Genomic DNA, 23,211 nt, shown 5'->3' on the forward strand with positions numbered 1-23,211 from the left:
CTTCCCGCTCCTGTGCTGTCACTTGCTCTAAGTAAGTCCACTAAGAACCCTCCACTAAGAACCCTCCACCACCGTCATCGTCTTCCATATCGTATTCTTCGGTAACATCGCTAGGCGCCTCCTCGAATTCTTCGTCACCCGGGTCCGGCTCGAACCCGCACTTATCCTGAGTCCGGTCTCTGTGTTCTCTACGCCCAGCCGCTGTTCCACCGTCGCCTGTAACTGCACAGTCTACCTCGTTTCCATCATCGTTGATAAGTTCGGCTCTGGTATTGTCCACGGTGACCTGGCTCGCAATGTAAGTTCCGCTGGGTGCGTTGTCATTCCCAATGAACCCGTCGCTACTTTCTGCCCTGTAACTGTTGATGGTGTCCCTCACATCCATTACGAAGCTGACCTTGCATCCGGCTGGGGTTCTGGCATCGTCATTAACCACAGCTCTGTCCTCAGCAAAGAATCCGCCACTCTCCTCTATGTCATGCTTGGCCACATCACCATTCGCATCGGCTGCGGCCAACTCAACCAATCGGTTGTCTTCTTTGACACGCTCCTCGAGGTCCACCCCTGCCCATACGCGCTCCCGAATGCGGAGAGCCATGAGGAACCGCCGCCATGTGTTAATGGCCACAAAGGCTCGTTTGCTATGTTCTGCTTGCGCATCCATATCATCGAAACCTGCCATCACCGCACATACAGCCTCCTTGTACTCTTGAGCTACCACGATGCCGTTGAAGACTGCTGTACCGTGCTTGCCTTTGAACTGGAACCCTGACAGAGCGGGTGCGTAGTCAATGCCTAACGTGTAGGCGGCTCTCGCAGCAGTATCAAATTCGTCCGTGATATGGACGCCACCCTCCGGTACCATGCTTGCAACATACAAGTCGATGTTACCAAACTTATTCTTTGGCACTCGTCCGTCGACGACCGGAGGGGGCCGGTACACTTCTGTCTGTTCTTGTATGAAGATAGGCGTGCCGGTGGCCCTACGCTCGTCGCCTCCATAGCCGTCGTCGACATACTCTCCTGGTTTAGCGTTTGACCGACGTGGCAAGAATTTGACAGGCAGCTGTAGCGGCTTCACTTCGCGCCCCATACGATACCATTTATCCCTGCTTCGAGCTGTCCGTACGTCCTTACGTCGGTATACTTTCTCAAGTGGGGCTCTGTTGCCAGCTGCAACCGTTCCTGCGGGTTGTGCGTCGGGGATGAGAACCTCGTTACGTCTTAGATGCCTTTCCAGCGCGAAGACAGGATGGTGCTTGAAGTCTGCTACGTTGCGAGGCATTGGCTCGCGTTCTTCGATTGCCGTCAGCTCGCTGTCCTCAATCTGATCAAGGTCATTCGGCCAACTCCGTGCAAACGGCCTCAGCGCTCTCCGCCACCATCGGTCACCATTGTCGACAGCTGTCTCAATTCGCAACCGCCGCGTTTTAGCCGTGTAAGCCTTGGCGTATCGTTTCGTAACATCTCGTGCCGTGCCATCAGTATCAAACGCAACCACGTAAGCCATAGAGTTTTCCTTGTCGGTAGCTGGTGGCTCTAATGCTCTAGGTTTCCACATGGATTTTGTGACCAGCGGGTCCACGGGCTGCCATTTCTGATGGCCAACGTCCAGCACCTCAACCCAGTAGATTGGGAAGGGCGACTCACGGATCCTCTTCGGGGTCTTATTTGGCTGATGTGTAGTCGGTGGTGGGGTTGGTAGTAAAGGTAACTGGTAGGCTGTGGCATTAGGATGGCCTAGTCGTCGAAGCGGTGAAACCAGACTTGAGGCGGAAGATAATGACCCTTGTACATTAATATTGTACCGTGGCAGCTGACCCCGTATATTTTCCTCCATGGTCGACTTCTTTGGTAGCTTTGTTTCCTGAGCTCTTGGCAGATTCGGGCCGCCCTGGGCAAATGGCAATGGTTGTAATGAGCAAACCAAGCGAGCACGGACTCCGACAGACCGTAGGAGGGCACAATACAGCTGAGCACCAACATCCCGAGACCCACAAAGCCTCTTAGCCGCGTGTCTGAAGTCTGAACGATCCATGCATGAGTCCATGTTTGTCGGCGGTTCATACTGAGCATGGTTGAATCAGCCATTGGGTGAAGCGAAGAAGCAGAACTGTACACTCACATTGGCAAGATGCTCAGAATCCTCAGCCCATAGGGATCGTCGTAGCCCTCCCTCAGTAATTTGGAATTTTGACATAAATATAGTGCTAGCTTGTTGCAGGCCGTTCTTTAGCGACTCCGTCTGCCCAAATTGAGGAAGACTGGGGCTCGGTTTCAGATAGTCGACAATCTTTTTTGTGAGAAGAGGACGGACGCTGTTTTGTACCTGCTCATCATCACACCAACGGTTCCTCAGGGCGCAGTGTAGTAGGAGACATAAAAGGTGTGTCCTGTGGATTGATACGCGGCGCTCCTTCTCCTCTTTCGTAATAGGCTTCCTCTTCTTGGTTCCCTTTCGAGCATCAGTCGCAGTGCTACTGTGCTCTGATAGATTCAATGTGAGTTTCTTGGGTTCTCCGATGGCTTCTGGATTAGCCTGCACAGCCCCAAAATCGACAACCTTAGTTTCGATTCCGTCCACATCCTCCTCATCCTCTTCTTCGTCTTCTTCGTCTTCTTCGTCCGAGTTTTTGATAATAATCTGGACATTCGCTGGAGGGATAATTACGTCTTCGAACTCTATACCTTCATCACCGTCGTCATCGATTCCTTCCGCTACCGGAACTTTTGACATCGCGATGGGAGTCTCGGGCTTCTTTTCTCCAGGTCTCTTGAGCCTTTTTGCTGGCTGCTCCAACAAAGGTGAATGTGCACGATCAGCATCTTCTGCGGCCTCAGCCAGCATTTCTTGATAGACACCCGGCACATTGGACTCAGCAGCTATAGACCGGGTAGCCCTGGTTCGTTTGCGACCAGCCATGGTGGTCCCTTTGCACAGACCGAACGACCGAATGTTGACTGGAATTAGTAAGCAATGATGGAGGTACTGAAAGAGGTGCAGGGTGATTGCTCTGCATGGTTGTAGGTGATGTTATCTTGGACTCGGCCTTGGATTTGATCGCCTCACAAAGCTGACAAACACGAGCTGACACAGATTCACGTGACAGTCGGTAGGTAGTATGGCCCCACTTAACCGCTCAAACCGCCCTCGCCTCTTGGCTCGCTCCTTGGCTACCTAACCTAGGTAGGTACAAATGCATTGCCCTCCATGCATTTGTATGGTGGACTATATTGTACTTGTATTGATATTTGCAGCTACGGGACGAGAAATTCAAGATACCAGTTTCCATATCTTCGTACGTGATTAATAGCTATTACGATAGAAGATTGATGTGTCCAGCGGTAGTCTTTCGCCCATCCATATAGCTCGTTGGGTGTGGTTGCGCAGCTCAGTAGCATTACTATCGAATCCCTCCTCGGTGGTATTAGGGTGAATGAGAACGGACAAGGGCCCTCTATAGATGGCCAACCACGGAATGAAGGCGCCAAACTGGGCCGGTGTGAAGATGTTAACTTCGAACATGGCTACAGGATGCGGACCAACTGGCCCTTCCCAAAATCGATAAATTCTCAGCTCAGGGACTAGATCTTTATCAGCAGATATCTCAGCCAGTCACGGCAAGTCGGAAATGTTTACACTCCCGTCGGATGCGTTCCCAGAGATCTTTGGCGTGTTTGACTTGCTCCGGGTTGGACTGGAAATGGTAGATATGGATATCACTGCCTCATGTTAGTGACGATATTTCCTCCAAAAGCCGAGATGTCACGAACAAGCCTCCTCTGCGTCCGTTATCCAGCGGCGCCGGGAAGGTCTCGTAAGCCTTGCTCAGACAGTCCCGAGGCGGGTTTTTGAAACTCTTGCCGTCCTCATTGAGCTCGTCAGGTAAAGGAGGGGCGTTTCCATGCCCCTCGCGAGGAGAAACGTAGGTGTACAGCGGGGGATTGGAAGCCATTGCAAATGCTTGAGAGGCAACTTTAGTTGGTATTTGAAAAGCCCGAGGCAACAAGGAAACAGTGATTATGTCTGGATAGATAATGTATAGTACCGAGCTGCCTTTGTTTGCGGAGTGGCTAAGTAGGAGCCGGTGGAACAAGTTCTGTAGAGTAAGACATTTGGCCCGATCCTAATGCCGAGTGCCCAAATTATCGCGCTGACGCAACATGTGAGACCCACCCATTTCTAAGCAACCGCGCGCGTATCTCTTTGAGTTAGCCCAATCACAAACTCAGCACGCCAAGCGCTGGCTCGACGACGGTAGAGCTTCACAATGTGTAAAATATTGCTCCAAAGTCGCAAAAGAATGTCCAACATGCCACCGGAATTTTCATTATCTTACAATAAATACTACAGGATCTTTTCCGGTGCCTCTCTTGCTAGAACGCCTTCAGTTAGGAATCGATGCCCAAGTATCCTTTTGAAGCCCCTCAAATCCCCGTTCAGCTAGGGTTCCCCATCTCCTGCTGCCGCAAAGTCATCAACGCCCAGCATGAGATACATGACCCGTTATCCTCAAATCGTTGATATAAGTAACCGGAATTACTGGGACCCATGCCAATTCACATGCAAACTCATGTGCGCTGCAAAATGGCATGGAATCGTTCGACGACCTTGAGACACTGAGTTAATCACGAATAACAATCGGCAGGGATAGCTTCCAGCCATGATGACTTACCTCTGGGTTTGATTTCACAAACGGGAGGTCGAAGAACATATACTTCTCGTTCTTGAGCAACTCGACAACCGTCACCATGAGACCCCACGGCTGAGGCCAGTACCCGATGAGGCGCTCCCAAAGCACTCGGGTGATTTGCTGCCGAATCTCCGTCTCCTCCGGGTCGTTCATGTCCTGGCCAAAGATTTCCAACAACACCCGGCTGAAGTAGTTGGTATGGGCGTTTGGAAACCGAAGCTGATTGGTTATGCTAGTGATGAGAAAGTAGCGCGCCTCGGGTGACAGCTCGTGGAGCAGTAGAGACATAGTAGCTACGTCTGACGATGCCGGGTTGAAGACATCGGTACCCTTTTGCGTCGATTGCTCGACAGCGTAATTGCCGACGTGTAACGTGACTGCCTCAATCACTGGTAGGTTGGCATTGATAGGCACATGCCCGAAACCGGTGTCAAGACGCGGGTTTTCAGTGATGGCTCGGGCGATATGCGCCAAAGTATCTTCTGAGGGACCGTTTTGCAACGCATGGTCGAGAATATCAAGCAATCCTAGGTCCCGAAGAATAGCTGCGGAATTGTCCAAGCTCTCAGGTGATTCCTGAGCCTCATCTAACCGGTCGACTTGCAATCCGGGGAACGATGGGTCAGGCAGTTTGGGATGAGTTGCTGGGTTCGCCGTTAAAATGGCGTTGAGAAGTTGTTTGCAGTGTGGCGGGACACTGATCGTAAGCTGATGCGAATGGGCCGCAAGATACTCGGAGTAATCGTGCTGCAAGACGACGAGAAGCTTGAGCGTTGCGCGGTAGATCTCTCGCGCCACATTGGAAGGCTCAATCGACTTAACCTGCTCTCCGACGTGCTCAAGAAGTAGCTGCAAGAGTCTGGTAAACGCGATCCATCCAGCACGGTCTTTCATGACGGTGGGCAAGAATACGCGGTGCTGGAGAAGAGAAAGCCACCCGAATACAAAGCCCGGGAGGTATTTTGGTCCCAGATCGACGAGTCTAGAAGCGAACTTGATAAATAATCCGGACTTCTCGGCCTCGGAAAGCTGCTCAGCGGTTGAATTGATCTCGTACAGCAGGACCGATAACAGGCGATGGAAGACTCTTTGGTTGAAGTGTTCGGCGCGCTTCACGTGGTGATGGTTAAGAACAAGGGTGATGAAAGCTAGGATAGAGTCCAAATACACCGCGCGACTGGGTGTTGGAGCGGGCTCAGTTTCGTCATGTAGCCGGATGAAGATATTGATCATCTTGGCTAGAGCATCAATTGCGAGGAAAGCATCCGTCAGTGTTCCTGTCGTATGGAGGAAGTGTTCAAATCTGTCCACCGACATGTCTGCCGCAATTCTGATGAATAGGAAGAGATCATCTTTGGTCTTGACCACGTCCCTCATCTGCATTTGTTCAACAAACAGAATCGCAGAGCTCTCCGATGCGTTGGGATTGTTGCAGAGATGAATCCATTCATCAAAAACATACTCCATCTGATCCTGGTGAACGGCGCTGTCAGACTCTTGTTGGGAAGTCTGCGGCAGTGTCTGGCCGCAAAGCTTTGCCTTCAAGCGCTGTCCGATTATCGATTCCGGCTGATCTTGTATCCATGACCAAGCGGCCTCGAGTGTTCGAACGAAGTCTCCGTAGAGTGCCATTGGTCGGTTGGCCAGAAGAGTCAGATCTACCATTTGTTCCAAGAACTCCAGTGACCCTTCTTTCCTTTGCTGAAGCACTTTGGACATTGCCAAGTCAATGTTTCTCCAGTCAAGAAGGTCTGTGCGCAACAGCGCAGCAAGAAGAGGTAAAGTCAGAAACGTCGATCCAGGCTGCTGGCGAAACAGAGCAGTTACGCGGTTGTTCAGCGTTGGACCAGAAATCTTCCTCAACGTCTCGAGAACGTGGACCAAGCTCTCCAGGGCTAGGTTGTCCTCGACCTGGGTAAAGATAAGCTGGATTATCTGGTCAGCCGCGTAGATGGCGAACTCTTCAGAAGTTTGCGACGCCTTGATCATGTGCTGGACCAAGGCGTCGACAACATCAAGAACAGGATGAGGTCGAGGCAAATCTGTGAAGTGCTCTTCGCGGGCCTCGGTGGCAACACGCTGGAGCTCCATAAGAAGCTTTTGGACACGATCAATCAACGCACGGCCATCCATCTGGAATGCCTGGGGTCTCGCGCTAGCCATCGCTCCGTTGTGGACTGGGGCGTAGGATTGGATTTGGGAATTGAGATGCTGAACTGCCGGCGCCTCTGCAGCGGCACCCAAGCCGGGCACAGTAGAAAATTGGTCCTGCAGAACTTCGTTGGCAAGCGAACGGGTTGCGTCAGAAGCTGAGGGAACATGGGAAGGGACATTGGACGTAGTGCTGCGAGGCTGGCGGGCAAAGTCCTCATAGATAGCCATTTGTTCAGGGTTCAAGCCACCCATACTTGGTGACAGCTTGAATGGGTTAGGAATCGTCCAGGCCCATCGACTGAGCGACGCATCCACATATGGCTCGTTGGGCCGTTGCAAACGGTGGCGACGTCGTGCCTCCAGCTCGGGCTCAATCATCTCTTCGATCTCGGGCACCGCTCTCTCTTCTGCCTGTTTCTCGATGATGTTGCAGGCGAGATCAAGATTCGAGTTGACGCACATGATGATCGTGCCCTCTGGTAGACCCTGCGGGAGATCATTCGACAGGTTCCGCATATAGTTGGTGAAATTGGCTCTCAGAGGCTCTTTGGACGTCACCAGCGCTAGGCTTCCAGCCGTCGCCTTCACCATGCTGATTGCCGATGTTCGAACTCGATTTTCGTCAGGCTCAGTAGCAAAGTCCTTGTGAATCATTTGCTGTGTAGAGATAGCAGCAATCGTAACCGATCGATCCACGACGGGTTGGATAATATCTTGTAAAGCGCGGGTGAGAGCAGTGCGGACGATCTCGTGCAGCCGTGTAGCCGTAACGACCATCTCGTTCGTGGGAGGTATGTGAATAAGAGGACCGAGGTCCGGGATGGAAGCGGCGATGACCTGAGGCGAGAGACCAGCTGTTACACCAGTTGAAATACCGTTCAACGAAAGGTTCTCAAACGTATCCAGCGTGTCCTGTGGAAGCACGTCTTGTGTGTCCTCGACAGCAGCGCGGTTGAGTATTTCTCCAGAAGGTTCTATGCTCTTGTGATCAAGATTAAGGCCTTTGCACAAAACCTCAATCTCAAACTTGAGGTTCAGTTTTAATTCGGCATGATGGTACAATTCGATGAGCAGGTGGATAATGTCCATAAGCCAAGGATTCGGTGGCCGGAATACTGTTGAATTGGCGCCCTGGAGAAGAACCTTGCAGACAAAAGGGATAACAACTATAAGTCTCTTGGTGTCATGGGCTTCGATCAACAACTGCTTGAAGGCAATGTTCTTATGCTTGATTGGCTTGTCACGTGCCAATGTCAGTAGACCCAGCCATCCACCAAGGTTCTTCAGGTGAGAGCGTTCAGTCGAGTTCTGCATCGTGGCCTCTGAGTTGAGCATGCGGGCGACGCTGACATACGTCTCCCTCAATACCTCCCCCCACAACACCCGGTCTTCAAAGAGTTTGACCAGTTCAAGGTAGACCTGATGGTAGTTGGGTTGCATCTTGGCTCGCTCTTCAACAAGATGGCTCGCGAACCATTGCTGGTAGCGGTGCTCTAAGATGTCTCGCAGTTCCTGACACATTGTCTGTAGAGTCGTCTCGGTGAGGTTGTTGAGAACAAACTGGATTTTCCCTTGCATGTCGCCTGAGGGCTCCTCGACATCAACACCAGGAGATCGTTCAGACGCATTGATGGAAGTAAACGGTGGCGGTTGTCGCTCCATGCTTCTGGCTTCCGTCCCATTGCCATTCGTCAGTGGTTCGCTGGTGAGAGGGGCACCATGAGCAGGTGTCGTTATGCCATTACGTGATCGAGCAAGCTCTTCCTCGTGGTCTCTGACGACATCTTCGGCCTTTTTCCACGCCTCAGTGCCTTGAAGGCCAGGTATCTGCAGCAATTGCCGACAGAAACCGGGCCACTCGCGGAAGCGAGAAAAAAGTTGCATCAGAGCTTGGAGTCCGAATTTATACATCGAGTCCTCTGGTAAATAGTCTCTGACGGCTTCTAGAATCATGCCAAGCCCGATCTTGAGCGGGAGATCGGAAATCAGCTTATGGGATATGATACCGCCGAATAAGACCGCAGTTGTTGCAAGAGCTTCCAAGGGATAATCGACGTAATGAGCGTACTCGTCGAACAAGCCATGGATCATGCAAGCGAAAACGTCCTGATCCAGGGGATCACGAGAGTTTTTGTATCGATCGAGGATCTCGACAATGTTGCGGACTTGGATCTCGTCGCCATACATCTTCTTGTAGTGCTCTTCCATCTTGCTATTGGCGGCAGCAGGCAAGGCATTTCCATCTTTGCCATTGGCGTCAATGATATCGTCGAAACCCTCGCCATAATTGATCAGTCTTGGGTAAACAGTGATGCAAGATCTTTGCACCATAATGAGATCCTGCAGAGGTGTCTTTGGCAAGAAATCCTCCAAGATCTGCAGAAAGGCGGCCACTGTCCTCACTTGGAGGGTTGTGCTGGACTTGACTGCGGGTTGACCATCGGGGGGCCGCTGGAATTGTAGTTCGAGGTTCGCTTTGATCAACAAAAACTGTAGCAGGGAACGTGCAACCTCGTTGCTTCTCTCAGAGTTGCGGCGAGCCCAATTGACCAAGTCGAGGTACCCTTCGGCATGTGCCAGAGCTGCAAGGTCAAGACCAAAGCCATTGGGCAAATACACAAGCTCATCGAGCCATTTGTGCTTCAGGGCGTGCTCAAATATCAAGGGAAGGTCGGTTGGTTTGATAGCATGGGCATCAATCAACCGCTGGGTCACCCATTCCTTATCCTTCTTCCATAAGCTGTCAAGGACGAAATCATATTCGGTCGAGCGCTTGTATAAGAAGCTCTCGAAAAGGGAATTAAGCGTGTCCACAGCCATCGTCGGCCAGGGCTTGGGTACCCCGAATGCAGATACAACAAAGATGTCCAAGTTTGGCACCACGACCTCTTGGAATAGGCGTTTGGCTTCAACACTCTGCGAAGCGTGTACGGAGTGTAGTGCAACGTGAAACACCGCCGACAGAGCCTCGACCGAGACTAGAGCATGCTTGACTGCGAACGCAGCGCGTTGTTGAACCTCGGGTAAGGATTGGGCGTATGTGTCCAAAGTCAACGTTGGAACTAGGCCCGGGATGGTACTGGCGTCCAGCTGATCAGGTTGTAGAGAGGCGAATGCGCAAATGAAAGACAGCTGGGTTTCCGGGTGCTCCCAATTGCCACCCCACAGCTTTTGGATGTCAAATGTTTGATCGTCCTGCGCAATCGGCAATAAGGCATTGTAGAGGCGCAAGAACTGCTGCGAGGAGATTCTGGCGGATCTTTGATCAAAATACGAGACCACGTCTTGCCATCGGAAGGAAGGGGGAAGGACTCGACGGAGAGATGCAGTGAGAACCGAAGAATCGTAAGGCGGTGTCTGGCTAATCGTGCTGTACGTAAGGGCAATAGAAACTTGCTCTTCACTCAGCTGGACATTTGGCGGGCGGTTCTGCAAATACGATACGCAGGTTTCTTCGTCCCTCGTGAAGTCACCACCGGTCCTTTGAATGTACGTGGCGAGTGCATTCGGAGGTTTGTCGGCTAGCACCCTGACCAAATCAAGTGCCGCGAGCACTTCGGAGGGAGGCGGTGCTTGATCTCCATGCCACCTTGCCTGTACTTTATAGGCGAGTTCGGCCTTGGACGCAGCATTGAAGTTGGGTGGCTGGTATTGAATGAAGCGGTCAACGAGTATGGCAATGAACTGATCCGTCAAATCCGCATGCTCTTCTATTTCGCGTCGGGCAAGAATGTTGACGAATGTAGGAAAATTCGTGGACAATATGGCGTCAGCTAGAATGCAAGTTAGAACATGAAAAGTCGGAAACTACAGCGGCTTAGAACAACGCACCCTTCGTCTTGAGGTCAGATCTCGATCCCATTTTGAAGGCTAATGCCAGTATCGTCTTCTCCAGAGCATCTAGCTTGAATGCTTCCATGAACGTAGACATATCGAAGTCGCGGAATATATCTTCTGTACCTGTCTCGATGGATTCGGCAATCTTGGTGGCCTGGTTGATGTCGTGGGAAATCTTTTGCACTTCGGTCACGAGAAGATGGAAGTTGCCATTGGCCCCCGGTCGTGGCTGACCATGAAAGATGTGGGCGGCATGGACGGCCACGAGGCGCGCAAAGTACTTTGTAAAAACCTCCATGCCGTGTTCATCGATGAGCTATGAAGAAAAGGAGGCGCGTTAGCACAAAGCTTGACGAGTAGGCTAGGAGCGGATAGCTGCAGAAATAGACGGAAGAACGGGGCTTTTACTTTTTGTAGTTGTTCTGCTTGTGTCTCCCACTTTGCGCGGTCCTTGTCCTCCTTGATGGCGCCGAGAAGTAAGTAAACCTGTGCAACTGCAATCTTGACCAGGGGATTTGGCCCTGTCGGACTACTCGTATTAGGACTTGCGCCCGCACTCAACGCAGAAGATTGCGATGGATGGGGCGATTGCCCAGCTCCTGTCTGCAGTGTCTGTGAAGGATGTGGAGAGAATGATCCCGATCTTGATTGTGGGACCATGGGATAGTATTGCGTATGGGGGAGAGATGTTGGAAGGCGGAATCGTCCGTCTTGCAAATAGACCAGACAAAACCAGCTTCCTCGCTGAAGCTCCCTAAATCGTGCCGCCGAAGAATGCTATTGCAACCAAGGATGTCCGCATGAACAAAGAGTGATGCAACAGCTGTGCAGGACAGCGCTGGCGTGTTGCGACTAGCGAAAGAAGACAACAATTTGAGACGAGAACGGCTGCGGAGAATGAGTGCGCCAAGTGGAGGATATGGAGTCGACCTCTGGCCGAGTTTGATGCGATGGGGTGGTGACAGTTGGCGGTTAGAGTATTTGATGCGAGGAGGGGAGGGGACCTGGCACTTGAGCCAGGTCAATCGGAAGCGACTCGAAAAGCTCGCCGAGCCGTGGGCGTAGGATCGATGCGGCGGCTTCCAGAGAAATCAGGCGACTTCTGAGGGTTGAATAAGGGGAAAGAAAGGTTTGAAGGGCTCGGTAAAGGGTAGGACGTTGATCGTCAACGTCTGTCGTGTTGTGCTAAACAGCTTCGCAAGAGATGAAGAAATTAGACTCAGGCCGAATTGACCGACGTGAGGACGTGGAGGCTCGGGTCGCTGGCAGGGGATTGGATGTGGACCGAACTTGCACAGTAAGGGCAGTGGAATGGAAGAGGTTGAGACAGCGCTGAGGCTGCTTAGGTAAAGCGGCAATGGCACTGAGGTGCTGGATATCAATCTGTCCGGTCGCCGGGTAAAGAGGGGGTACGATATAATGGCACCAACGTGTATCTTGGGGTACCCTGAGCAGCACGTGACATGTTTTCAGCGACTAATAGCTTGCGCGCTGCTGTACACTACATAGGTTCCTAGGTACCCAGGTGGGGTGGATACCTAGGCAGGTGGTACTCCACATCAAGCCACAAAGTCCATCATTCGGTTGGATGGGGATACCTGTTAACAGCTGACAAGTCGACAAGGGAGCAGGGACATTCCTTTTGCGCAAACCATCACATTGAGGCTTGCTTACCTACGTACGGAGTACACAGTTGACAGGTAAGGAGGCAGGCTGCTATTGCATCCCCCAAGCGGTACGTACCTTGCGCCTCCAAGATTCTGGGCGCTGGGCGGCAGACTGGTTACCCGGCAACGCACCCAAACAACCCTACCTCTTCTTCAACCGACCGACAATAGCTATCTCTGCCAACGAGGCTTCTCATCAATTCTCTATATTTCATGGAGTGAATTTGAGAAGAGCAATAAGTTTTGTACCGTTCATTTTGAACAGAAGTCCTTCGTGAGCATCCAGCCATTGCTGCTACGATTACGCTTCTCGATAGATTAACTCCGATTACTCCCTATCTTTATACAGCGGGTTGACATCTCTCGCAGGCGGAATGCCTGCAACAACAATGGAAGCGCCATCCGTGGCTCTGTCATGTACGTCAGGAGTGCCGATACACCGGGAATCGAAGCTAACAATCGGAAGTCGCAAACAACTTTTGGGGAAAAGAAGATGCCGGTGTCGGCCCCCTCCTTGACCGCATGCTTGCTGCCAAGCAGACGTGCGATGAGCTTAAGGCATTCTACAGTGGTCAGTAGCAATCATCAGCTTATTGATTCTTGGCCAAATAAAGGCTAATGCCCAATGTAGCTCGAGCCTCGATCGAAGACGAATATGCCCGAAAGCTGCTTTCGTTGTGTCGCAAACCCCTTGGGTCCCACGAGACGGGGAGCTTAAAGACCTCACTAGACACCGTTCGAGGTGAAGTCGAGTCGATGGCGAAGCAACATCAAAGCATTGCAGCGCAGATGAAAACTGAGTTGGAGGAGCCACTTGCTGCATTCGCCGGCGCCATGAAGGAAAGAAGAAAGATTGTACAGAATGGTATTGAGAAGATACTCAAAACAAAGATCCAGCAGACACAGCACGTGAACAAGGTAAGCCATGCCTCAGCATTGGCTTTCAGTCTTATTCATCATACTATAAAGAAATGGCCCGTTAACACAACCGACAGACTCGAGATCGGTTCGAGCAGGAATGCCTCAAGATCAAAGGCTACCTCGCCCAGGGTCACATGGTCATGGGCCAAGAAGAACGCAAGAACAAAGCCAAGCTGGAAAAAACGCAGATCAGTGTCGCAACCTCCAATACAGAGTACGAAAACGCGGTCAAGGTGCTCGAAGACACAACCGCGAGATGGAATCGAGAGTGGAAGGCCGCAGCCGACAAGTTCCAGGACTTGGAGGAGGAGCGTCTTGACTTTACCAAAAGCAGCCTTTGGACTTTTGCCAATGTCTCTTCCACTGTCTGCGTCAGCGACGATGCTTCCTGTGAAAAAATACGACTATCGCTTGAGAAGATGGATGTTGAAACGGATATTGTCAGCTTTATTAAGGAACAAGGTACTGGTCAGGAGATCCCAGATCCTCCCAAATACATCAACTTCTGTCGGGGAGACATCAACGATACGCAGTCAGAATCGTCTGACGACGATAACTACTCGGTCGCGCAGTTTCCCAGAAGTATCAACCCAGCCTTCCGGTCATCTTCCCCGCAACCCTCGACTTACGAATCACACCATGACCCAAACTCAAGCCTCGCCCAGGATCTTGGACACAAAGAATTAGCCCCGGTATCTTCGAGGACCGCTGCTGTCCCTGATATGGGTCGTAAAGAAGCGAGTTCTTCTGCATCCAGACACCAGGCTTCAGATGCAGCACGAGCTGATACCAGCCCCTCCTCTAAAGGCTTTGCACCAGAACAGAGCCACAAGAATGCTGGCTCTTCTTCCAGAAGTTTCGCGCTGGAAACTGGACAGGATGACGCAAGCCCTTCAAGGAGTTATTTCCAGGACATGGGCCGGCGGGAGATGGTCCCAAGTACTGTTCGCGAAGCCCCACCGTCGACGCAGAGGATGCCACCAGCAATGGACAAGCTGCGCCAGGGAGTTCAAATTACCAATCAGCATGTCCAACAACAACAACAACAACAACAACAACAACAACAACAACAACAGCAGCAGCAGCAGCAGCAGCAGCAGCAGCAACAACAGCAGCAGCAACAACAGCAGCACCAAAGCCGGCCCCAAGTTGATGTGGGCCAACAGCAACAGCAGCACCAAAGGCGGCCCCAAGTTGATGTGGGCCAACATAGCTCATTTGCCGCCGTTCCGCATGATTCATATCCTCTCGATGGTATGACGATGCTGTGCCGTACTGGGCCCCAATCTGAGCGTAGTTCTCACCCCCCTTCAGCTCGACCATCGAGCCGTGATTCGCAAAGCGACTACTCGAACCCAACCTCAATCTCAAGCCAAGAGCCGCCTAGCGGAAAAGCATCTCCGATCAAGCAGGAGCAAGTCAACGCGTCACCTCCAGTATCAGACAAACAGGTCCTCAAGAAGAGAAGTGGTTTATTCCAGAATCGTAGTCCTTTCCGTCGGAAGAGCACAAAGGATACTCAAGGCCCGCCAGCAAACAGAAACACATGGCATCCGGTATCCGCTCAAGGAAGCCCATCCCGAAGACCGCAGTTGTCAACACAAGAAACACCAAATCTGCTCGGAGATAGATCAGCGAACAGTCCAGAGCCGATTGATGCGAATGCCAGTCTTGCACTGAATGTAGGGCAAAATGTCTTCTCAGTCACAACCCCGGACCTGGAAAAGAGAAAGGGCTCGAGTGTTCAGCCCTCTCAGCCTGAGACCGATCCAATTGCCCTAGCCCTCGCAGAGCTCAAGGGTGTCGGCGTCGGCAAGCAATCGAGCGTACGTGTGTCGGCCGACCGCTACCACGGCATCGCCACTCCAACGCCTAGTTCTCAGCCATTCTCTAGGTCAGTCCCACCAGCTGCAAGCAACGGCGGCGCTATGACCTCGGGTCTTAGAGGAACACCGCCTCCTTATGACCAACAAGTTGTTCAGAGACTTGGGGTGCCCCCTCAGGCAGTAACGGCAAAGGCTATGAAGGAAACATCGCAGAAGTTTGCCGACCAAACCCGAAGCATGTTCAACCCAGTGAAGCGTCCTGGATCAGGCTACAGCGGAACCACCCAATCTCGACCGATCACAAGAGGGAGTGATGTCCCTAGGGCGGCATCCCCGGCTCCGATACGAAGCGCTTCCCCAAGGGTGGCACCGGCTGAAGATGTCCGCAGCGCCTATCGTAGCTCGCCGCGCAGCGCTTCTCCGAGGACTGGGTTGGCGGAAGAGGTCCACGGCGAGTACAGGTCTGCCTCACCTAATCATCGTGGATCCGTGGGTAGAGACACCTCGCAGATGAGCAGTACGCCCCGAAGAGGGTCTGAACAGCCGTATTATAGACAGAACTCGCCAAGCAGCATCTCGAGAACAGCGTCTCCGGCTCCTTATTTGGAGAAGATGCGCCCTGGCAGTAGCCATGTTGCCAACGACATGGCGGTTCAGTTAGCGCCCCTTGGCGATGAAACTTACGGTTCAATGCGCGGTCGAGGCGGGAACCGTCCTGGTACGAGCTCTAGTAACCGGGCCATGGGTCTTTACGAGGGAGGCGGGCCACCCGGGCAAGGTGATTCGAGGCCGCGTAGCAGGAGTGTAGCAGACCCGTCGCGGCAGTACAATCGAGATGGCAGGCCTATTTTGCACTTTGGTGAGTATGAGACGAGGTCTCGACGAGCTATCGGAAGGGCACAGTGCTAATCAGATCACAGCGAGAGCTCTGTACATGTACCAGGCGGCCATTCCGGAGGAGCTGGGGTTCGCCAAAGGCGACCTACTCGCGGTCTTGCGCCATCAAGATGACGGATGGTGGGAGGCCGAGGTGCATGGAAGCAATGGGCGAATGGGGCTGGTCCCAAGCAACTATCTTCAGCCATGTTAGAGCAATCCGCTGGTTGAAAGTGGTGCTAGATGGGTTTGCTTAGGGTGATGCTGGCACGAGGCCAGTAAGAGCTAGCGAAGCCAGCCAACTTGACGAAGGCTCATGTCATGAAGTCAACAACTGTGAGACTTTGTTGATTGTACGATTTTTCTTATTTTCTTATTTCTTCTTCGTTTGGAATTGAGGGTCTGATGAGAATGATAACGCCTAGCTCAAATATGTATTGGTGGTTGGCTCTCACGGGGACTATGAGAATGAAGATATTGCATTCGGGCTGGTTGATGACCCTTATTCCAGTTACTATGCCTATGCAAGCTTAAGCAATCCATGCTATGTACCCAAAGGTATATGCTCATAGAGGGGTAGGCAGACCCGTCTTAGAGATAATCATCCACCTGCGAAATAACATGCTGTCATAAGACATACCGTTGCATGTGATCGAGCTTGAGCCATCCCTTCCCATCGCTGCTATCCCCTCCAATGCGTCTGCACTCAAGCTCTGGGCTGCTTTGGCAAGAAGGAAGCTGTTAATACCTCACAGACAGCTGCACACATTTATTATCGATACTCTCGCCCTGCTGTATTGGGCAGCCAAGGCCTCGAGCGAGGACATCACCCCCGCTTTCCATAAGTATTGACACCTACATTTCGGTGCAATTGGCACTGTACCAAAACAAGCCACGGGGCGTTCGAACGCGGTCAATTACAGTGAATTCCAGGCAAAGGGCGGCGAGTGTGCTAGCCACACGTATCCGATCAACACCATACAATTATTACACTACCTGGAGGTAGCGTACGGCCGCTCAGCTTGAGCTTCCCTCTCCTTGATATTTCCCTTCCTTTTGCCTACCTCGGATCTCCCCCAAAGGATGCACTCTCCACCTCACCACTATCGACACTCGCAGCAGCCGACTCGATCTAACTTGCCGAGTATACACAACTCTTGAACCCCAGCGCCCAAACCTTGCTGTCAAGAACTGAATACCTACAGTATACCGGACATCTCAATTTGCAGGGCGGCCGCCGATAACGGGTTACGTTTGAGTAGCCATCCTAAATGCACAGAATCCGCACAGCCTTTGTTTGTCCCTGTTGAGTCCAACGACAGGCCAGTGTTGATTTTTCAGCTTCCTCTCGCCGCAATGGTAGCCCCCTCCTACCAAACACCCAGCAATAACCATCCTTCACATTCTAACCTCGACTAGGAAGTACTGGGCAAGGCATCTCGAGCCGCCACATCCAAGACCGCACAGCGAACACTTGTGAATGTTAGCCTCCTCGTGGGAGCTTCGCTGTTTCTACTGCCCTTTGCTGCTGTCGCATCGATTCTATTTTTCCAAAACTACCTACCTGATCAAGTGGTGACGGCCCCTGTGCATCTCCAGTATGGGTGAGTGAACCCTGCCCATCCATCCTACACGCAACAGAGTGAGGAAGGACGCCACGGGCTGACACCTATCCCAGATCGGGAGTCAATCCCTTTGGAACGGCTTTCATTCCAACGTCTGCTCTCAGGACGCAGCAGGAGTATGATGTGTCCGTCACACTGTCCATGCCTCGCTCGCCTGCCAACACCCATCGAGGCAATTTCATGATCGCCCTCCACCTCCTGGATGCCGGCGCCCTCTCGACGGGGTACGACAAGTTGCAACCCCAAATCCCGCCCGAGCCTTACAGCCATTTCGACGGCAAATCCGTTCTGTTCTCCTCGCGACGCCCAGCGCTCGTTCCATACCAGGATCCCCTAATATCGCTTGCATCGCGTATATTCTTCCTTGCTTATTATATTCTTTTTGGGGATTCAGAAACATGTGTGCTCACAGTGCCTATGGCCGAGCGGGTGGAGCTTGGCAGAGGATCCTCCTTGCCATCATCAGCCTACCTAGAAATACAGGGTGGTCAGAATATCGAAACGTATTATGCCTCGGTGACACTGACTGCCCAGCTAAGAGGCCTACGCTGGCTGATGTACCACTACCGTCTCGCAACCCTCACTTCCGCCATTATATTGTTCTGGACGTCCGAGGTTCTATTCATGGTCGTGGCATGGCTATTGTGGTCAGGGCTGTCAGGGTCAGGCTCAAGCTCTCGCACCAGTCCTGGAAAGGCCTTGGAGGAGGTTTCATCCAAGGCGGCAGGCCGAGTCAAAAGAGAGGATGGCAGCGGAGTTGACGAGCTGTCGGACGCGCCAAGGACATTCCCAACGTACGGTAACCAGGCACCGCTGCGATACGAACCCGAAATCAAGGAGGAAGCTCAGGCGGGGCCCCGTATGGAAGATTTGGTCCCACTCGGGGGCGAGGCGGATGACGAGGAAGAGGACGACGGACGGGGTAGTTACAAGGGCGACTCGGGCATTGGAACAAGCTACAGCGAGGGTGGCTCGAGCAGTGTTCGGCGCAGATCATCGCATCATCGCTAGGTTTTGGTGATTTATATCGTCTTTCTAGGCGAATCGATACGGGTGGCCTGGAGGGCAAGGAGGACTGCAGATGTTGAATAAGATTAGTCATGCACAGTGTCGACTTCTTGTCATGACATTTCAGGAAGTCGAAGATTTTAACATTATTCGAACTGAAATACAACTTTGTTTACTCAGGATGCTCAACTGACATTGGGGCATAGACACCAATCAAAGGATGAGCATACAAGTTCAACGTCGTGGAAGCGGAAGAAATATGTAGTAGTCACAGGTACCCTTGCTCTTTATGTGAACTTCTTGTTGTCGGGCACTGAGTTTACATTTTATTGGCATATTTGTTGTAGTGCACGTGGTGGGCGAAGTCGTTTCCCATTGCCATCTCTCCACTGATAGGTACCTAGGGGGTATGGTAGTAATTCGGGCACCTTAGTCGCGCTCTCAGACTCTCTCTCAACCTCCCCCAGCCACCTAATGTGTCCTTCCTTCTGGTAACCCACCAACATAGAGATACAGTACTAGATTAAAAGTCTTGTTACAGCACGAGGGGTGGGGTGGGGGGTTAGCAGCTAATAACACTAGCTACAATTACCAGTTTGAGGCAGAAATCAGTGGAGATATCATCATTGTCATTACAAGACTTTTGACTTAGTACTATAGGTACCTAGCTATGTACCTGGCCTAGCCTCTCTCTACCTAGACAGTGATAGGTACCCATAGGCACTCACCTCTTTAACTGGGAGATTTTTTTCTTCCGATTTCTTTTTCTACTAAAATCTACTGCTCCTCCTGTATCCTTCCCCGCAGCAACAGTTGTTAACTGTGGAGAAATACCTAATCACCCCTCCTCCTGCTGCACACCGCCGCATCGTCCTCGACAAAGGACCTTGTCCTAGCTTTGACTGACTACCTACCTGCCTTGGCCACTACTCACTCTCACCTTACTCTCTTTCCCTCTCTCTCTGCCTTGCGTCCCCTTCCTTGACTACCAACGCAGTGGTCGCCGACTTCTCGGCCTCATTTAAACATCGTCGGTTTTTGGCTCCCCTCCGCTGTGTGGTCTTACCAGTCTTGCAACACGATCTTGGTCCTTCTCAACTCAGTCTGTAAAATACCTGGCACCCCAGTCATCGGGGCAATCATGCGCACCATTCGCTCCTAGGCCTCCCCCGCCCAAGTCCCATAACTTACGCAGTGCTCTGTCCTAGGTACCTTGCTACATTATCTTTACCGTACACCACAGTTCTACTGCTGGTCCCATCAGCCTTCAATCGTCCCAAGATCCACTTAACGCCCCCTCCCAAGTTCATTCGGAGACGGTGAGCAAGAGCAATCTCTACCTCGACTTGGCTACTGCTCTGTTTGCTGCACCACCGGCCTCGACACCTACGCGCATCATCCTCGCTCTGACGCTGCTCGCCTGCCAAGAAATTAAAGGCAACCAGTTTTGCGTCCTTCCGACAACAGGAGACGACAAAGGAAAAAAGGATACACCCCGCTATCCCTCAGTTCACCGTCACAGGTACTCGCCGACTCACGCGAACCAACAGCCTCTGCCTCTCATAGCCCCCCGACTTATCTGGGCTTCCGGACCTCGTTCGATATCTCCTCTCCAGAAATACCCAAACTTCGTCTTCGCTTCCGCACCTCTGCCTAATCGCCGGCTTATACACGTGCTTGCTTTGTCCGTCTCCGACCTCCCATTCATCCTCCGAGTGCGGCGCGCCTAAGCGCTCCAGTCCGCCTCGCCACCATGCCCTGCTTCAAAGGCATCGCCGTCAGCATACATGCCAACGGCGCGCCCCTCCCCGAGCATGGCATGCAGAAACAGTCGCGTCTATCACGAATCAGCACCTATATCCCGGTCCCTCAACCAAGCATCAATCCCGACTCCAACAAGCCCGAGCCTGCTAAATTCGCAATTTCTATTACTCTTCTTACCCCTGGCCTACCTATTCCGTACTCCACTCCCAAGGCAACAGAGAGCAACCCTTACCCGAAGCCGCAGTTTGTTGGCGGCCTTCCCACAGCTGGCCATGGCCCTTCTAAATTCTCTGGTGTCGTCAACCCTTACATTCCCATGACCAACTCCGAAAACGAGACGATAGCCGCCTACATATATTTCGATGGTAGATCCAAGGAAGAGGTTGCTACGCTTCTACGCCCTGGCGAGGAGACATGGGTCAATAGCCGTTGGGTTCAGATTCCAGACTCGGAAGGCGGCGGTCTCGCCGAGCGCGAGTTCCTCTTTCGCGAGGTCGGACTGGAGCGCTGGCTCAATGGCCTGGATCTGCAAGGCCATGACGCCGCCGAGAAGTTGGAACGTCGCCGCCAAAAGTTTGAGAAGCGGCGTCGACGCCAAAAGGCCACCACGGGCGCTACCAGCATGCAGGTTGAAGAGGGTCCTAATGGTCCCAGGGACACCCTTCGCTACGGCGCCGACGAAGGCTCCCCCGTCGAGGCCGTCTTTGGCGAAGATGATTCTGATTCCTTATCCGATGATGACGATATTCCTGAGGCAACCGGTCAGATCAAGGTACTCATGTTCCGCGTGCTGGCATCGGGCGAAATCAAAAAGGGAGAATACTCGCCTCAGTTTGACGCTTATGACGACGATGACGATGCTGCATCTGGCAATCAAGGTAACGGAAAAGGCGGTGTTGATGCCGACGTTGAACACACCACAAGCTTTGCCAAGCCCAAGACATTGGACCCGAAAACCATTAGCACTCAGACTGTGACAGGCATCGACGGTCCGGACAAGCCCTATGCTTCTTTCACATTCTTTTATCGTGGAGAGAGTAAGCCATCCACCGGGGGATAATTTATTTGCACGAGGCTAATTACTTATGCAGGACAACTTCAGAAAATCGGCATCATTGCCTCCTCCAAACCGGCCCAGGCGACACCGGGATCGGCCAAGCGGCGATCTGGACAGCTAGACTTTTCCAACCTTGGCCCGTTGAAAACGTCCGGAACTGTTGGTTTTTCGACCTTCAGAGACCAAGATACCGAGGCCACCAGAAGACGAAAGGCCCGCAAGAAGAGCAACGGCAACGTAGGGGGCGCCCTGAATGACGACAGTGACGACGACGATGACGAGAGCGATCTCATTGGGAAGATGCAGGATATTGACGAGAAGGAGGTTGACAACAAGCTTGCCCCCGAGGACGTTAAGTTTCAGGGGGAGCTTGCTGATGGGGTAAACCGTATCCGCGTATGTTGCACATGCTTGTCCACAGGAGGTATTTTTCTAACTTTGATTGAACAGCTCAAGAGGGCACACTCAGCGGAACCTGACCGCCCTGGAAAGGCGGGCACCGCAGCGAGCAGCGCCCCCCAATCCGGCATGTTTGCGGGCTCATTGACAAATTCCGTTCCCACCGCAGGCAATAACCAAGTCGATGTGAGCGCTGCTCAGAGCAACAGCCACAATACGACAGCAGAGACAATCATCGGAAGCCCCTTGAAGAAACATCGCCCGAGTATCACCGCTGGAGACAGCCATGTGCAGGCGAATCCAGATAACTCAAACTTGGGATTGGATGGCATGGTGAACCGCGGTACCGCCACGCAGTCTAGCGCGGCAGGTACGTCAACTACTAATGCGGAAGAGGAAGAGTTATGATGGGTGTTTTGCAGCTGCGCAACTGAAACATGCCAAAGCATCACGAGAACCCTTTCTAGAAATAGCGTGGCGCGGCGGGATTCCAGGTGTCATGGCATAGAGGACCGTTATTTCTTCGCGATACTTGCCTGATGGGCGGGTATAACGAGTTAGAGGTAGTAAGGACCCCTGAAGGGTCGCCTGATTGCTACGTGACCCGTATGCAGCCGCCACAGGTCGATTCAATTTGAGCCAAATAACATATTGGACACTCTCAGGCTCCATACAACAACTCTTTGGTTAAATTATGCATAAGAATTGGGTTTCTTATGGCATCTCTCATAGTGGCAGGGGCTCTGTCAGATGATTACGTGGTCGGCTTAATCTATAGATATACGGATGCTGCGATGCATATTAGTGTAGTGCTACTTACCGCATTGAGTGGGTCCGCCCATTGAAAGTTCGTGGAAAGTATCGGCTGAGCAGGTGGCGGTAAATGGGAAACCGATCGATTCTTATTCACCCTGTCTGCTATGCAATTATCGGCCTTTTCCGTTGGTCGAGACTAATGGACAGGAGCTGAAATACAAAACAGCGAGAACGATGGGGAAGGCAAGGCTGTCCATTCCCGTGAAGGAGGTGCTTGTTATTAGGCGCCATAGCCCCTCCCTTGCCACTTATTACGTGGGGTTTTCCGAGCAGTGCATTACCCGTCAACTCTCACATGTAGCGCTTCACACTGCTCTCATCGAACGTTTCCACCAGGTTTCTTCCCAAGTGTCATTCCGTCTAGCGGGTCGTACATGTGTCTCTTCCGACATTGACATTGTCTTTGGATCAAGCACTCCTGCGGCTGTCCAAATAATCGAAACGTTCATCCCCGTAGTCAGTATTCGCAACGAGGCAGAAGCTAGGGCTGCACGCAGCAGCAGGGCACCAAGTTTCCCTCGCATATCTGTCCTTACGAAGGGAATTGAGGCTCGGGCGAGTAAACGC

General features: G+C 52.3%; 6 protein-coding genes across 6 annotated transcripts; 3 read left to right on the top strand and 3 right to left on the bottom strand.

Moving 5' to 3' along the window:
• Positions 1-40: 40 nt before the first annotated feature.
• On the bottom strand, positions 41-2,923 carry GLRG_10616 (Rad4 transglutaminase-like domain-containing protein; the record flags this gene model as incomplete). The annotated part of the gene is made up of 2 exons (XM_008101301.1): positions 41-2,068; positions 2,126-2,923. 2 exons carry the CDS (start codon positions 2,921-2,923, stop codon positions 41-43), a joined length of 2,826 nt encoding a protein of 941 aa, XP_008099492.1.
• Positions 2,924-3,307: 384 nt separating this feature from the next.
• GLRG_10617 (dopa 4,5-dioxygenase) lies at positions 3,308-3,956 on the bottom strand (the record flags this gene model as incomplete). The annotated part of the gene is made up of 3 exons (XM_008101302.1): positions 3,308-3,585; positions 3,641-3,723; positions 3,775-3,956. 3 exons carry the CDS (start codon positions 3,954-3,956, stop codon positions 3,308-3,310), a joined length of 543 nt encoding a protein of 180 aa, XP_008099493.1.
• Positions 3,957-4,572: 616 nt separating this feature from the next.
• On the bottom strand, positions 4,573-11,345 carry GLRG_10618 (CCR4-Not complex component; the record flags this gene model as incomplete). Its single annotated transcript, XM_008101303.1, has 4 exons — positions 4,573-4,611; positions 4,677-10,621; positions 10,680-11,001; positions 11,094-11,345. 4 exons carry the CDS (start codon positions 11,343-11,345, stop codon positions 4,573-4,575), a joined length of 6,558 nt encoding a protein of 2,185 aa, XP_008099494.1.
• A 1,381-nt stretch (positions 11,346-12,726) lies between these two features.
• GLRG_10619 (uncharacterized protein) lies at positions 12,727-16,189 on the top strand (the record flags this gene model as incomplete). Its single annotated transcript, XM_008101304.1, has 5 exons — positions 12,727-12,769; positions 12,819-12,923; positions 12,984-13,270; positions 13,348-15,958; positions 16,020-16,189. 5 exons carry the CDS (start codon positions 12,727-12,729, stop codon positions 16,187-16,189), a joined length of 3,216 nt encoding a protein of 1,071 aa, XP_008099495.1.
• A 1,142-nt stretch (positions 16,190-17,331) lies between these two features.
• Positions 17,332-18,611, top strand: GLRG_10620 (uncharacterized protein; the record flags this gene model as incomplete). The annotated part of the gene is made up of 3 exons (XM_008101305.1): positions 17,332-17,334; positions 17,395-17,579; positions 17,654-18,611. The coding sequence occupies 3 exons, from the start codon at positions 17,332-17,334 to the stop codon at positions 18,609-18,611; spliced, it is 1,146 nt and encodes a 381-aa protein (XP_008099496.1).
• A 1,750-nt stretch (positions 18,612-20,361) lies between these two features.
• On the top strand, positions 20,362-22,236 carry GLRG_10621 (uncharacterized protein; the record flags this gene model as incomplete). The annotated part of the gene is made up of 3 exons (XM_008101306.1): positions 20,362-21,409; positions 21,464-21,825; positions 21,880-22,236. 3 exons carry the CDS (start codon positions 20,362-20,364, stop codon positions 22,234-22,236), a joined length of 1,767 nt encoding a protein of 588 aa, XP_008099497.1.
• Between the last annotated feature and the right edge of the window lie 975 nt (positions 22,237-23,211).

The sequence above is a fragment of the Colletotrichum graminicola genome (assembly GCF_000149035.1).
Source record: "Colletotrichum graminicola M1.001 genomic scaffold supercont1.63, whole genome shotgun sequence".
Classification (NCBI taxonomy): Eukaryota; Fungi; Ascomycota; class Sordariomycetes; order Glomerellales; family Glomerellaceae; genus Colletotrichum; species Colletotrichum graminicola.